The sequence below is a fragment of the Dendrobates tinctorius genome, unplaced genomic scaffold (genome assembly GCF_039654945.1).
Source record: "Dendrobates tinctorius isolate UK_male_01 unplaced genomic scaffold, ASM3965494v1 ptg000143l, whole genome shotgun sequence".
Classification (NCBI taxonomy): domain Eukaryota; kingdom Metazoa; phylum Chordata; class Amphibia; order Anura; family Dendrobatidae; genus Dendrobates; species Dendrobates tinctorius.
In genome coordinates this window covers 39,587,284-39,604,832 of record NW_027361810.1, presented here as the reverse complement: position 1 = coordinate 39,604,832, position 17,549 = coordinate 39,587,284, and the positions used below count along the sequence as shown (strand labels likewise).

The window sequence follows — 17,549 nt, the reverse complement described above, 5'->3', positions numbered from 1 at the left end:
AAATAATAAATTTGCGATGTTCCAGCTCCTTCTATAAAATCCAAGATTTATTCAATTTGATTAAAACCTTTTTCAAAGCTCCTGAACCGCACTTACGACAGGGAAGGTGTAGCAATGCGTTTCGATCACAGATCGATCTTTATCACAGCTGATATCCTACAAGAACTGCACTGTTCTAAATTGTGAAATCAATCAATTGTGAAACCAGTCAATCTGTTTGAACACGTCATGTTTCACGCTGAAGGTCCTAATTGTATTTATATATAATCACATGTAACAATAATTAACAGAAAAGCTAATAAAACAATTTAACACAATAACTTAAATACAGTCCTTTTACATAGAACTTCAATTTCAATAATGGAACATAATTTCATTGCGCTTATTCAAACCATTAGGAGTTTGTGTGCCAAGATTCTATTTCCAGAAGGCTTCACGTGTGAGGAGACACCGTCCGACATCGACTTGTAAGCTGCTCTATTGCACATACCCGCAAAGAAACTATATGTCGTGAATGGTTGGAGATGAAATGTCTGGCCACTGATGAAATATTACGATTTGTGCTGATAGTATTCGTTTTGTCATAAAGGTGCTCAGATATCTGTGGTTTTAATTTTCGAGAGGTACAACCCACATAAGCCTTATTGCAAATGGTACAATCAATTTGTGATGGGCGGGATTAGCGACACGCTTCCTGTAAGCGTGAGTTAAATGCCACTGTCAGAGACTGACGGCGGCATTTAACTAGTTAACAGCTGCGGGTGGATCGCGGCTGTTGTGGGCACATGTCAGCTGTTTAGATCAGCTGTCATGTGCCCAGAAAGGTGCGGGCTCAGCGCCGGAGCTTGCACCAAACAGGGTGAGGCCGACATGTATGTACTATTACAGCACATGTCAGAAAGGGGTTAAAGTTATTATTAATAAATGTCTACCTATTTTACATGAAGATCCAGCATTAGCATTGATTTTTACAATCTGGGTGCAATGTGATTGCGAGGCGGGCACCCACACTTGGGAACATCATTTCTCACAGTACATGGCTAGATTGTACAGTTTTTTTTCAGATGTGGAGGTTCCAATTGTAAAACATGCAAGCAATGAATCGTCAAATCTTTAGCAATAATGACAATACTACAAAATTCAATATTATACAATTTATAAATTGAAATTCATGTAATGTCATGTATAAAATTGACTGTTCTATTTGCAATAAGGATTATGTGGGTTGTACTTCTCAAAAATTAAAAACATCTGAACATCTTTATGACAAAACGAATACTATCAGCACGAATTGTAATATCTCATCAGTGGCCAGACATTTCATCTCCAACCATTCACGACATATACAGTAGTTTCTTTGTGGATATGTGCAATAGAGCAGATTACAAGCCGCTTTCGGGGAGGAGATATCAGGCAATGTCTCCTCACACGTGAAGCCTTCTGGACACATCATCTTGGCACACAAACTCCTAATGGTTTGAATAAGCGCAATGAAATCAAGTTCCATTATTTAAATTGAAGTTCTATGTATTTTAGTTTTTGTGTTTAATTGTTTTGTTAACTTTTCTGTTAATTATTGTTACATGTGATGATATATAAGAACAATTAGGACCTTAAGCGTGAAACATGACATGTTCAAACAGGTTGATTGGTTATTTCATACTTTAAAGCAGTGAAGTTCTTGTAGGATATCAGCTGTGATAAAGATCAATCTACGGTCGAAACACATTACTGTACCTTCCCCGTCGTGAGTGTGGTTTAGGAGCTTTGAAAATGATTTAATCAAATTGAATAAATCTTGAATTTTATCGAAGGAGCTGGAACATCGCAAGTTTATTAAAAGAGTTACCATATTGTTCAGACTATAAGATGCACTAGACCATAAGACACACCCCAAATTTTAAAGAGGAAAATAGGCAAAAAAAGTAATGCTTCAAATGAGTCTGAATGCAGCTTACTGGCGGGAGGATGGCGGCGGTGGTGGAGCGGGGTCACAGGAGGTGTTAGAAGGTATTATGCTGCGGGTTGATGTGTTAGAAGGGCTTTTGGGTGGTGCTCTGTGGTACTCAGCAGTGCAGGGGCTCCTGGCTTTCACAAAATGTCCACAACAATGAACACCCTTTCCTATCAGCCTGGGACTCGCAGCATCGCACCTCCGAATGCCCCCTCCACCCACCCTAGGGCCCGCAGCACTGCCTGCAGTATCACTTTACTCCTGTCCGTCGCCCCCCCCCCCTCAAGTAAGCTACATTCAGGCTATAAAACGCACCCCCATTTTACTTCCAAATTTGAGTGAAAAAATGCATCTTATAGTCCAAAAAATATAGTACAAACTCTCCCGTCAGACCGTCTTAACAAGTTTACTGATTGATCCTCAGCTAACGCATTCTGCATCTAGCAATACACAGTGCAGCACAAAGGCTAAAGAAGGCAAATGATGCAAAGTTTTTAATGAAACCCAATTTCAGAAATTATTTTTAGCCCCAATTCTATGAATTTAATAATAAAAAAAGTCTTCAAAGATAGTCAATCCCTTTAAGGTTCTGACTTTTTAAACCCAATCAGAGCGTGCCCATGTTCTGTCCTGAAGGCATTATTTATGTGTTTTCTGTCTCTCTCCGCAGATACAGCAGATGGTGTTTCGCAGGAGCTCTTCTCAGCAGGCCTTGTGGACGGCCATGATGTAGTTATAGGTAAATGACATTTCTTTCTTGGAACTATTACATGATTACTTTAGCATTTCAGGGAAATAATTACATTTAACCTTCCTCATATCTCAGAGGATCCCGCCACCAGTTAATGCTTCCATAGATGTTTGCAGGCGTGAAGAGCAAAATACAAGTACAGCTTTGCAAAATGAAAAATATATTTGCAATTATATTCTAATTATTGCTCCCATACTCCTGACCGCCGGACTATTTATACTTATATTAGAAGTTGTTTTTTTTTGTATTGTTTTTTTAAAGAGGAAAGTGTTTTTTCATGGATTCCCGAAACAACGGATAAGTTAATCGTCACAATAATCTTTATGGTGTTTTTAGAATTTAATTTAGATGATACTGCGGAGATACGAGGGCGAAATGTGAAGATGGACCCTTTAAGTGTGTTGTGCTATTATGATGAGAGAACAGAGTTGTTTGTGCGCGCGCGGCCTCTCACCTGGGGTAGCGGAGCCGTTCAGTTAATTATTCGAGCAGCTTGGCTGTAATATCTTTTCTATGACTTTCCTCCTCCAGAATGAAGCTGCTATCCAAGGCTATAGCGGTAATTTTAATTAACCTCTTCAAAGACTTTTTTTGGCAGATCTTTGCTTCCCTTCCTGTTATAGTAAACTATTAAGTGTTGCGCTCTTTTTGTTGTTTTTTTTTGGTGATTTTTATTTATTTTTTTAATGAAGTGTGAGATAAACAGACACGTAAATCACTTCTTCGTCTAGTAAGCAGTCACATAGTAAAATCGATTGAGGACTGAAGAAAATGCAACAAGCCCAGCTGAACAATATTTTTTTTTACATTATTTTGGATCTTGAAATGTAAAATTGTAGAATCTCTGCAGGATATTTCTCTTCTGAGTTTAGACATTTGTCCCACAGACCTCACCTACTTTACTTACTGATTCACTGTTAAAATGGGTTGTCTCACAAAATATATTTATGAAATATTTACAGAATATGCCAGAAATTTCGAATAAATATAGGCACCACTTTTCTCACCCATGTCCGACTACAAGTGAGTAGACAGGTGTCCGCGCATGCATCGGCTTTCTTCATTCATTGATATGGCAGTTCTGAGAACGTAGGAGACAGCCACTTGAATGAATAAATTATGGTCACAAACAGGGTTCCTTTCTTAAACTAGGAAATCTGGAAAGAAAAGATTTATACAAACATGCTAATGAGGTTAACAAGCCTAATTATTGACATACTTGTCTGCAGGATGTGGTCTTTTCTAAAGGTACTGTCACACTTAGCGATGTACCAGCAATCCCGACCAGCGATATGACGCGGTCAGGATCGCTGGTACGTCGCTAAGTGGTCGCTAGTGAGCTGCCACACAGGCAGATCTCACCAGCGACATCGCTGGGTACGGGGGTCGCTACTTACCTGTCACACCAGGCGATCCTGCGTCCTCCCGCCCGGCTCCACGCGTCGCTCGTCGTCACAGCAGGAAGCGCCGCAGGAAGCAGACGACGAGAAGCGGTCCAGGACGTTCTCGTGCGATCAGCGATAACCAGCGGGGGAGCGGGTTGTAGGTACGTATCAGACATAGTGATATCGCTAGCAATATTGCTTTAACGTCACAAGTTATAGCGAAATTGCTAGCGATATCGCTTAGTGTGACTGGCCCTTAAAGAGGTCATCTCAAATTCCCCAAAAATTGCAAAGTGCTTGTAAAACAATTTACCTTCTGAAGAACGGAGAAATGTTTAATTTGCATGTTGCCTAGGGTTGTTTTTTTAGACACGAAATGCGTGACTCCAAGCTATTTTCTATACAGCTTGGAAGTGCATCTCTGAAGCTGGCCAGGTCACTTATCCACTGAGAGCATTCCCTATAATCTAGATCCCAGTGGTGGACCCATATTTCACAGGCACTAATGGCATTGATTTCATAAATAGGACAAAAGATGTAGAATGGCTGTCATAAAATGTTATTTCAAGGATCCAAAGCAAGGATCTTAGAGGGTGGTGGAGGTGGGGGATCTTTAAAAAACATGGCCGTGTCCTTCTAAAAAAAAGTTTAGTCTCTCCCTACAGTTTGTGTGTGGTATTGCAGCTATGCCCCATTTTTCATCAGTAGAGATGAGATGATAACGGTATACCTCTGCATAATTTCTCATCATATAAAATATAATCTGACATTGTGAAATAGAATTTTAATCCATGAAAAATCTCTCATCTCAGACGGTTATCCAACCTTCCACTCCTGAAAGACACCTAGGCTCCTGTTACCAGGCTGGAAATCCGCAAGTTTACTCATTTGCATATCATAGAATTGTAGAATCCTATTAAGTCGTCTTCTGTCATTGAATATATATATATAGGGAGAAAAGGGAAAGAAGGTCATCTAAGGCCGAGAGGCATTTAATGCTCGAAGGATGTTCGTAAATATGTAAATTCGGGCCTAAGTATCCTATTTTTTAACTGACTCAGCTGAAAGAATCGGAGGCCACGTTGAAGGTTGTTGAGCTTCTTTGGATTTCGGAGAAATTTATGCATATTCCAGAAATATAAAAAAGTCAGAATTATATAAAAGCTGTTGGCAGTTTTATGTTTGTTTTTTTTTTCCCCTTACGGCATGAAAACATGGTGGTTTTCAATGAATAATTTAAGGTTAGCAAAATTCCCCTTGTGTTGGAGAGATACTAAAATCGTTTTTCCCACATAATCCTGCAGTATATGGTAGTGCCGGCGCGGCGGCCAGGCATTCTGTATAATGACATGCAAATACAATCTCACAGTATGTCACTTTTACTTCTCTACTCTGTGACTTGGATCCCTTCAAGCTCATCCCTGATACATAAAACAACTTTTTTAAGTCTAGCCAAGGGTAAAGAAATGCAGGGCCAGCAAACCTACTTGCTGACAGCTGTTTAAACCTCAGCAAGGAGCTGATAGCTTCCTCTGTACTGGGAAACTGGGCTTGGACCTGTTCCAAACTGAAAGCACGGGCGGCGTTCTGTCGTAGTCAGTCTGTTTCTGCCAAGCAATTATTAAATGACTTATTCCATATGTGTCTAAAAGAGCGACGCTAATTTCAGCTTATCCAGATAAAATTATAAAGGAAAAACTCACTTTTTTTGTTGTTTTGTCTACTGATATCAAAAGTACAGGCTGTTTCTACGAATCTGCCTCTGTTATGAAGGGGCTTATGAAAGCCTATGTTCCCCAGCTGAAGTTTGTTTTTAAAAAATGAACTTTGCTTTTTCTTTACTCACCCTCCCCGGGTGCATCACTGAGTCTCCACCACTGATCGGTTGCGGTGCTGGCAACTTTACATCAGCGCTGCAGACAATAACAGACACCAAGAGCAATGTTGCAGACTCAGCACTAGACCCCGGTAGGTTGAGCAAGGCCCTTTCACACGTCCTGGTGATTGCTGTACAAGAAAAAACAGTACGGGTGAGGTCCGTGTCTGTGTATGACATCTGTGTGTCTGTTTGTTGTCTGTTCTGTCCCCGCATGAGGCGAATGAAGATGTGGCTGGTGAATAGGGTCTGGGAGAGATTCCTACCTTCGTTTCCTTAATGCAGGGCTGACAGGACCATGTTGCTCAGCGTCCGGAGAGATAAAGCACACCAGGGATTGTGAAGTCCAGACTTGTTTAATTGGAAATCTGGACATACAGCATATGATTGGTAATACAGTACTTCTCCAGAAATGCAGGTGTAACAACCAAGGTGGTACAGCAAAGTGATTCAGCAAAGTGGTCGAAAAACTGATGCCTTTCACAGCTCGGTACAAGCATGTCTCTCCCAGGTGAAAGTGAAACTAAGAATGGCTGAAAAGAGGAAGAGAAAGAGTGTACTGACCCGGAAGTGGAAGGCATGTACTAGAATTAATTAGCTGCAGGCTGCCATACAAAAAAAAGACCAGCAGGTGCCAGCAGAGCAAATGCAGGACAATTATACAAAGAATGGTGATATAATACAATCTATATAAACCATATAATCATAACTTAGACGGAACAGCACACTGTCCTTGTGTCTGTGTGACACGTACCGGCACCTGGGAAAAGTAGTACAGTTCACGTTGATCCCAGGTGCCGGCTGCTGAAGGCAGCTTTCATCATTGTCTCCTGGTCTCTCTGAGATTAACACAACCAGAAGACAATGATGGAAGTTGTATTCAGCACCTGCTGTGTACCTCCTGTGCAAAAGTAAGAATTAAAGAAATAATTGGAATGGTCTCCCATGGAATTTTCATAACCAGCAGAGAGAAAGCCCACAGCTGGGGGCTGATGTTAATAATCTGGGAAAAGGAACAATTTCCCAAAAGGTTACACAGGTGTTTACTTAGCCTTTACTGGTGGGTTTACAGGGGACCCCAGAAAAATAATGACATTGGGTCCCCTATAAAATTAAAACAGCAAAGACTAAACACATAGCCTGAGAAGGGACCAGGGATATAGCCCCCCCTCCCAGGCTACCAACATCAGTCCTCAGCTGCCCCAGATATGGCTTATCCATAAGATGTGCCAAATCTAGGGCTTAGCCTCGCTCTTTCCATTTGCCCTGTGGTGGTGGCAAGTGGGGTAATAAGGTTGGGGTTGATGTCACCTTTGTATTATCAGGTGACAAATTCTCAAGCACACAGCAAAAATTAAATCCTTTATTTGAAATAACGCTCAAGCTCTTTTACCCATTTATTTAAAAAAAAAACTAAGTTATATTCCCCTTTATGCCTATAATCCATTGAATCCCATGTCCCTGTAAAAAAACAAAACTAATCAACAACCATATTCCTCACCTGTCTGAAGAGAACGTAATCCATACTGTTCCACATGTAATCCATCTCTGCTACATCTTGCTTTCAAACTGAACCGTGGCATGATGCAACCATTCGGGTTGAAATCCAAGAGACAATGAGATGCTGAGAGCTCAGCTTCAGTGACCTGCGGTGACATCATGGAAGTTACCGCCGGTCACTGAAGCTGTGGTTTTCACGGGCAGCTCATTGTGAGCGGCCGGATGAACTGAAGTGACCTTAATGAGATCACCGGTAGCACCATGAGAATGTCATCAGTGTGCATGTGTGCGGCCCACATTTTGTCCGTGTTGCGCTTATAAAAAGCTGACATGTCTACAGGTTTTTCACATGGTCCGTGTCAAAAACCTGACATGTGTGCACCACCTCTGAATACAATGGTTGTGCATGTGTCCGTATTTGTGACCCTTAAATATGGACCACATACTGACACAAAAAATGGACTTTTTTTTTTAAATAACTGCAGCCTGAGAAATATAGAAAAACTCCTTTTAAGGGAACCATAGAGGAGAAATAAACTAAAAAAAAAATCAGTTATGGAAAAATATATTGATACCGTCCTAAATGTAGACATCATAAAGCTAAATTAGAGATGTGCAAATTTAACACTGTAGTGCCCAGTTGGTCTCATTTATTAGAATTTTTAAAGGAAAGTGGACAGGTGTGCTTTAAATACTGTATACGGTCACCTGCACTAGCTCTAAAAGAGCTGCTGCTAGTCATTTTTCATGAGTGATGGAGTCAGGGATGGCACATACACTGACCGTGCTCTCTCATCCGGATCAAGTTATCCCTGAGTGTAGAAGTGAATGAGTTGTTGGGTCCTAGGAAACCTAGACAATTCAGCTATGCAGAGAAGAGACTGATTTTCTCCTGTAACTGGGGCTAACACACAGACCCCAGTTAAAGGGAATATTAGAATATTAGCAATAAAAAAAATGTATCAATGTGTTCAAATTCCCCCCCCAAAAAAAGTCTTAATAGGCCTGTTTCACACATCAGTTTTTGTTGTCAGTTAAAATCTGCTAAAATGGTGGACAACGGATCCGTTCCTGTACTGACCACAACGTTTGGCACCGGACCGTTGTTTTAACGGATCCGTGGAAGGAAGAATTTTAAAGGAACCGCTGCCTGGGGGAGAGAGAGAGAGAGAGAGAAAAATTTTTTCAGCCACCAGAACAGGGTTAAATTTGCGGCCGAAGCAAATCCTCCGGACATGCGCAATGTAAAATGCGGATCCGGCCGCCCAAAAAAATGTTGCATGGTCCATCCAGACATGTCGGCGGACGCCAAAACTTTGCCGGATCCGCCAAAAAGACAGATCCAACGGATGGCCATCCGTCAAGATCCGCCGGTAATGCAACTCAATGGGGAAAAAAACGGATCCGCCAAGCAAAATGGCGGATCCGTTTTTTTTGCAAAACGGCGGATCTTGACTGATTTGAAAAAAGTGATGTGTGAAACAGGCCTAAACTGTTTTGAAGCAATGAAAAAAATAAAAAGAATCCTAAACTTAAAAAAACAATCTTAATCATAGTTTCAATCTCAGCCCCCATTAAAAAGAAATTGTCGAATTAATAAAATTATTTCTATTTTCTCCATGATATCACCAGCAAAAAAAAATAATACAAAAATTATGCAAACATTTTTGGCAAAGAAAGGCAACTAGTATTTTAATATCTGAACAAGAACATTGCAATCCTGTTCACAATCGTGAACATAAGAAACAAACAAATAATCCAGTGGTATATAGTCTAATTTTGAAAAAGAGTGTGGTCCGAATTTGAAGCAAGTAATAAAGCTACTATTAAATACTACCACGGAGTGGAACGATTTCCTTCCAGCAGCATCACTGTGAACCAGAAAGGTCCATCTCCATTTACTCCTCAAAACAATCAAGTGAATACAAAATACAGTTAGGTCCATATATATTTGGACAGAGACAACATTTTTCTAATTTTGGTTCTAGACATTACCACAATGAATTTTAAACAAAACAATTCAGATGCAGTTGAAGTTCAGACTTTCAGCTTTCATTTTAGGGTATCCACATTAAAATTGAATGAAGGGTTTAGGAGTTTCAGCTCCTTAACATGTGCCACCCTGTTTTTAAAGGGACCAAAAGTAATTGGACAATTGACTCCAAGGCTATTTCATGGACAGGTGTGGGCAATCCCTTCATTATGTCATTCTCAATTAAGCAGATAAAAGGCCTGGAGTTGATTTGAGGTGTGGTGCTTGCATTTGGAAGGTTTTGCTGTGATGGAAACATGCGATCAAAGGAGCTCTCCATGCAGGTGAAACAAGTCATCCTTAAGCTGCAAAAACAGAAAAAACCCATCCGAGAAATTGCTACAACATTAGGAGTGGCAAAATCTACAGTTTGGTACATCCTGAGAAAGAAAGAAAGCACTGGTAAACTCATCAATGCAAAAAGACCTGGGCGCCCACGGAAGACAACAGTGGTGGATGATCACAGAATAAACCCCATGGTGAAGAGAAACCCCTTCACAACAGCCAACCAAGTGAGCAACACTCTCCAGGAGGTAGGCGTATCAATATCCAAATCTACCATAAAGAGAAGACTGCATGAAAGTAAATACAGAGGGTTCACTGCACGGTGCAAGCCACTTATAAGCATCAAGAATAAAAAGGCTAGACTGGACTTTGCTAAAAAAAACATCTAAAAAAGCCAGCACAGTTCTGGAAGAACATTCTTTGGATAGATGAAACCAAGATCAACCTGTACCAGAATGATGGAAAGAGAAAAGTATGGTGAAGGCGTGGTACAGCTCATGATCCAAAGCATACCACATCATCTGTAAAACACGGCGGAGGCAGTGTGATGGCTTGGGCATGCATGGCTGCCAGTGGCACTGGGTCACTAGTGTTTATTGATGATGTGACACAGGACAGAAGCAGCCGAATGAATTCTGAGGTATTCAGAGCCATACTGTGTGCTCAGATCCAGCCAAATACAGCCAAACTGATTGGTCATCATTTCATACTACAGATGGACAATGACCCAAAACATAAAGCCAAAGCAACCCAGGAGTTTATTAAAGCAAAGAAGTGGAATATTCGTGAATGGCCAAGTCAGTCACCTGATCTCAACCCAATTGAGCATGCATTTCACTTGTTAAAGACTAAACTTCAGACAGAAAGGCCCACAAACAAACAGCAACTGAAAACCACCGCAGTGAAGGCCTGGCAGAGCATCAAAAAGGAGGAAACACAGCGTCTGGTGATGTCCATGAGTTCAAGATTTCAGGCAGTCATTGCCAACAAAGGGTTTTCAACCAAGTGCTAGAAATGAACATTTTATTTACAATTATTTAATCTGTCCAATTACTTTTGGTCCCTTTTAAAAACAGTTTGGCACATGTTAAGGAGCTGAAACTCCTAAACCCTTCATCCAATTTTAATGTGGATACCCTCAAATGAAAGCTGAAAGTCTGAACTTCAACTGCATCTGAATTGTTTTGTTTAAAATTCATTGTGGTAATGTCTGGAACCAAAATTAGAAAAATGTTGTCTCTGTCCAAATATATATGGACCTAACTGTACTTTAAAAAAAGGTGCAAAATAAAGGAAGCATGAAAAATAGGCTAAAAACACCCAAGCTAGAAGTGCAAATGCAATAATAAATTTGGGTCCATTGTGTTGCCTTTAAATGTAGTCATTGGGTGTTATATAAAGCTTTGTTCCATCCTCCATAGGAAAAGAAAAACAGCAATAATGTCAGTGCCATTGACTGCAATGCAGTCTGTTTGGTTTCAGTCGCGGTGGCCATCATCTTCTGGGATAAAATTGCGCAATCTGCTGCAAAGTTTTGTTAAGTGGAATATGATGAAGGGAGATGTGAACACAGCCTTAAACTTCACAGAGATGAGAACACAGCCTAAAACTTCACAGAGATTTGAACACAGCCTAAAACTTTACAGCGATGTGAACACAGCCTAAAACTTCACAGAGATGTGAACATAGCCTAAAACTTCACACGGATGTGAACAAAGCCTAAAACTTCACACGGATGTGAACAAAGCCTGAAACTTCACGCAGATGTCACAGAGATGTGAACACAGCCTAAAACTTCACAGAGATTTGAACACAGCCTAAAACTTTACAGCGATGTGAACACAGCCTAAAACTTCACAGAGATGTGAACATAGCCTAAAACTTCACACGGATGTGAACAAAGCCTAAAACTTCACACGGATGTGAACAAAGCCTGAAACTTCACGCAGATGTCACAGAGATGTGAACACAGCCTAAAACTTCACAGAGAAGTGAACACAGCCTAAAACTTTACACAGATGTGAACACAGCCTAAAACTTCACACAGATGTGAACAAAGCCTAATATTATTTGTTAATTTTGAGAATTTCTTTTAATGATCAATGATTGTTCCCATTGTGGCACATCACCTGCTACATCATGGATATTATAGCTAACTAACAGATAAATGTCATATCCAAAAGTGAGGATGATACCAGTAAAGAAATATTATACACTCCGTAAATTAGCTTTTTATGTGATTCATAAATGGCATGTTGTTTATGATACTTTATATCCTGCAGTTATTGCTTTCTGTCTGTGTAGTAATTTCAGAATAGATAGAAACCAATTACTTTCAAGGCCATTTGTGGTCGAGCATCAAAGCTGCACTTTATGTCTACGTTTACAACTTACAATAGACACAGTATTACAAAACATGCAACGCCGAAACTTCCAGACTTTAAGATGTAAAATATTAGTTTTACATAATATTAATTTTACAAATTGATGTTTATTATTAGATATTATTCATTTTCATGAATTTTGCTGTAAGGTCATTAGAAAAAAAATAGTCTTAAGAAATTTAAATTCTTAGTTTTCAGGCTATGTTATAAATCAGGGCTGAAGTTCTGCAGGATGGACAGCTGAAATGTCCCATCATTCTTAACTACGTCAATTTCTATACAAACTTTACTCGGGTAAAGTCTTCAACCTCCTCTGTTCTAATACTAAATTTGAGCATTATAGATATTATAGAGGATATAACTCAATACTATACTCAATAGAGGATATAAAAGGGTGTTTCCGCTAAGTGTTAAGGGGGTTTTACACATAGCGATATCGCTAGAGATATCGCTATAACGTCACTGATTTTGTGACGTTATAGCGATATTGCTAGCGATATCGCTATGTGTGATACTTACCTCCGACCGGCTCCCCCGCTGTCCATCGCTGATCGCGCGAGATCGGACGGCTCCATTTCTCATCGGGCGCTTCCTGCTGGGGCTTCCTGCTGTGACGACGAGCGACGCGTGGAGGCGGGCGGGAGGACGTCTTCATCGCTGTGTTTGAAAGGTGAGTATCGTGCGCTGCGTCGCTGCTGCATCGCTGTGAGGTCTGCCTGTGTGAAAGCTCACTAGCGATCATTTAGCGATGCACCAGCGATCCTGACCGGGTCGTATCGCTGGTCGGATCGCTGGTGCATCGCTAAATGTAAAAGGGCCTTTACATTCAGAGCATACCGTAATAAACGTAGCTATTGGCACTTAACTGTGTACCACATTTCAAGCATAGAGGTATTCAGGAGGTGTTTCGACGCAAAGCTTTTTCGTTAGTCAAGCCAGGCTAGCGCAGCGGCTGGAGAAATAAAGAAGTTGGTATTTCCATTTATAGTATCTCGCAGTATGGCAGAATACAGCATGGAGTATGAAATCTTCAAATTTCTTAGCCCCTTCTTGGTGTGTGCTCTTTTCTGCTGCACTTCATACAAAAAAATCTGATGAGACCCTGCTTTCATCTATGGAGTGTTCTTCAATATCTCTGACCTTCCGAACAATAGAATCCCTATCTTTAAAATGTAGTAGCCTCATGAGGATAGGATGCGGGGCTGCCCCAGGTGGTGTATGGCGAATGGGAACTTTATGTGCTTTTTCAATTGCAAAGAAGGAGGAAAGTGCATCCTTCCCCAAAACCTTAATGAACCATACTTCAGTGTAATCTACAAGGTTTCGACCTTCTGCCCTCTCAGGGACTTCGACCAGACGCAGATTATTTCGAGGGATCTATTTTCTAGGTTGCCAACTTTGCTGATCAGCAGCGAGATATTATTATTATTATAGCGCCATTTATTCCATGGCGCTTTACATGTGAGGAGGGGTATAATAATACATACAAGTACAGTAGTCTTAAACCATACAAGTCACAACTGGTACAGGATGAGAGAGGACCCTGCCCACGAGGGCTCACAATCTACAAAGGGATGGGTGAGGATACAGTAGGCGAGTGTAGAGCTGGTCGTGCAGCAGTTTGGTGGATCGGTGGTTACTGCAGGTTGTAGGCTTGTGCACTACCTGGCAAATATCAATATCTCATCCCTATAGTTCTCCCACTTTCTCATTAGCTCCATGCAGATCTTGTTTAATATGTGAAATGTCCCGCAGAAGGCCACCCATTTGTTCACTTAGGACATTACTAAGAGTGGTCCTACATCAGTAGTTTCTGCTATTACCTCCGTGTCAGAACAATTTTGGACAGGATTGAACAGATGCTGCACAGGATCAGTGTTTGCCATCTTATTTGAAGTTGGACCCACCATCCTCTCTATCCCTGTCCAATGTCCTGACCGGAGCGTTCTTTGTCGCTGCTCACTGAAGACTGGTCAGATATTATACGTGTGAACCTCTCCAGCTTGGAAGAAGTTTTAGTCCCTCTGCTGCACTTGGGAGTGCTGGGTTCCGGCGTCATGTTGGACAAGGTCCTGTCACGGTCCTGCGATTCTTTGTCCCCTCGCTTGCTGTAAGTCATGCTGTCTGAAGACGCCATAAATCAGGCAATGGTATTCGCAGGAGCTCAGAGATACTTTGGGTGTATGTAAAAGTTGGGATGCCTCCGAAGGACCAGGATTTCTAAAGATTCAGAGGAGGAGTTCTCACACCACGCTTCTCACACATGCTGTTCAGGCCATGCCTCCTCTATTTCTCGGTTTAATCCCTCCGATTTCACACATGGAGAACCCCTACTTCTTATTCTTTCAGAATTTCAAAACTTGACAACACAATCTGAAAGATATTTTTTTTTACAAGATTTTGAATTTATCTCAGCAACTATAACATAAAAAAAATTTGGTATCACTATAATTGTACTGCCCTGGAGAATCAAATTGCCAGGCCATTTTTACTTCACAATAGATACAAAAAAACCCCTAAATCCTGAAATACAAGGGTGATGTTTAATTTTTTTTTTAGTTATTTACATATTTTCTCCCCACTTGGATTTTTTTTTGTACCCTGATTTTTTGTGCGTTACCAGGTAAAGAGAATGATGACATTCAAAACTGAAAATCACCCAGCAAGAAATCAAGTCCACAGATGGGTATATCAGCATTAAAGTAAAAAGTTATGACTTTTGGAAAACTAAAACCCAAAAATGAAAAATCACCTGATCATGAAGGGGTTATTATTTCCAGTTTATTAACCCTTAAACGTTGCAGCCTGCCCTCCTAACTGTACATTGTATGAAACACAGCCCTACCCAGCCGCCATGAGACATGTAACGCTGTACATGTAGCTGTCGGGGGGGCTTGAGGCTAATGATGAAAAGGTTCATAATTCTGTACAATCTCTTGAAGTCCCCAACCAATTTGGATGATTTTGACAATAATATACAAAACGATGAATATTGCTATTACTATAATGTGTGTATAATGTTCTATTAATAAAATACCTGTAAAAAGAAGACCAATTCCCACAAATGGCAAAGCTTAAATTCTTACATGATGGACAAGATTATAAATTTATACATGGGAAGCACAAGTGGATACAAATAAATATAGGCGCTCACAATTCTTGATACCTGGCATATATTTATTCTATATTATTTTACCATGTTTTTTTATTGGATGTTTTTATTCTTTTATATCAATTTCAATTAATACAGTATTTTATGTACTATTGTAATTTTCTTTTTTTTTATGTCTATCATTTCTAGCTTTGTTACCCCAGGGTTTGTGATTTTGGGGCACACCTGTTATTTATGGATGGTAACACTTCTACTCAATGTCTGGCATATATTCATTCTAAATAATTGCTTACCATGCTCTTTTATAGACAAGATGGATATAGTCTATTTTGAGTAAAGCAGATAACAAAGACTGTTCATTGAGTTCCATTAACTTTTGCCCTTTTTAATATTAGGGTAAAGCCTAAATACACATTGTGTTGACCACCATAGACTATACTCTTACACCACACTGATACATCAGGTACAGTATAAACGTACCAAGCTTGTATTTTTGGGACAGTATCACAATGTATACTTTGTGACCATACTCAGTTGCATTCAGTGGTGTTTACTGATTGGAGAAAACAATGATAAATGATTTAGACAGTTCTGTGAATGGGCTGCTGGTTATCGGATAACTAGTTCTCAGATGCCCCAACCTGAAATTGATCTGAAACCCACACAATCAATTTTCATTCCACCGTATGCGGTATTCTCAGGGGCAACCATGTGAGGAATCATAAGAGTTTACGGAACCTTACTAGAAACAGTTTTCAGGAATTAAATGTAAGGGACTGTATCATCCTAGGTAGAATAGTAGCATAGCTACCTTTCATCCAGGAAAAAGATTCAGTCTACTGTCCAAGCTCTATGTCTACATCCATTGGCTAAGGCCAGGGAAACTGTTGGCACCCCTAACACCCAATGTATTATATCTGCATAACCTATTCCTCATTGTTTCCCAAAAGAGTGAAAAAAATTAGTCCCTCCCTGGTTCTGTGGTCATGCAATAGGCACAGTAAACACAATTCTTCAGGGAAAGTCTTCTCTTGTGCAGACATCTGGAGCTCGAACCTTAAAGAATAAAAAAAATCTTTTTATTATGTAAAGAAAACCTGTCAGCACGATTTTGTAATGTAAAGACATGGCTGTAATGTGACTTTACATATGATTAAATTGATATATTTCGTGAAGAAATCCACTGTGGTTCTTATTTCATCACAATTAGAAATTTTCTGCTAATTAGATTTTGGTGCACAGGGGCCGGACTGTGCACTGTGTCTTCTCCTCTCTGGCTGTGTATCCCTGGCCCCTCTGCCTGCCTGTGGTCTGTGAGTGACCTGCCTCTTTAGTTTGAAATCTCAGGAGTTACCTGTCAGTCATAAATCTGAGGCAGGAGAAGAGGGTGGGGAATCACAGACAGGGATGAGAAGATCCAGTGCACAGTCCAGCCCTTGTGCACCGAAATCAATTTAGCAGAAAATTTCAAATGGAGATTACAAAAGAACCACAAAGTGGATTTCTTCACCAAAGGTATTAATTTATTATTTATTACAGAGCCATTACAGCCATGATTTTAGTTTACATTACTAAATCGTGATGCCAGGTTCACTTTAATTATTGATTAGCTTTTGTAAAGCTATGAACCTTTGTAAAGTTACTTCATTGGGTTATCTGGCTAATCTCTATCTTTAACACCATGTTGAAAATGCTGGCTTGTCTGTCTACTTCATTCTTAGTAGCTTATTTGACCTACGACAGAACTTGCTAAGATCGGTATTTAGAGAGTGAGTTTCTATGTTCCCTTACCACATGCTCAGACAGAAGATAATGTCTGAGCATGGGGAAGGGATCAAAGAACCTCAATGAGAACAGATCTTTTTTCATATCTGCAGGTCAAATCATACTACTAATACAAAGTTAAGTAGACAGAGAAGCCAGCATTTTCATTGTGGTGTTAAAGATAGAAAGAAGCTAATGTAAGTAAGGTAATGAGTAGTGAGGAGCGAGTATACTCATTGCTCGGGTTTTCCCGAACATGCTCGGGTGTCCTCCGAGTATTTTGCCGTGCTCGGAGATTTAGTTGTTGTCGAAGTAGATGCATGATTTGCGGCTGCTAGACAGCCTGAATACATGTGGGGATTTCCTAACAAACAGGCAATCCCCACATATATTCAGGCTGTCTAGCAGCCACAAATCATTCAGCTGCGTTGACAAAAACTAAATCTCCGAGCACGGCAAAATACTCGGAGGAAAACCCGAGGCGTGCTCGGAGATTTAGTTTTCGT

The 17,549-nt window shown here is 40.3% G+C and overlaps 1 protein-coding gene across 2 annotated transcripts in view; it reads left to right on the top strand.

The window, feature by feature from the left end:
- The window catches only part of STK39 (serine/threonine kinase 39), a 443,332-nt gene that overhangs the window by 352,897 nt on the left and 72,886 nt on the right, over positions 1-17,549 (top strand). For both annotated transcript variants that reach the window (XM_073545795.1, XM_073545797.1), the window contains one exon: positions 2,625-2,693. In XM_073545795.1, the coding sequence (XP_073401896.1) occupies positions 2,625-2,693 (69 nt within the window). The remainder of the gene's footprint in view (positions 1-2,624; positions 2,694-17,549) is intronic.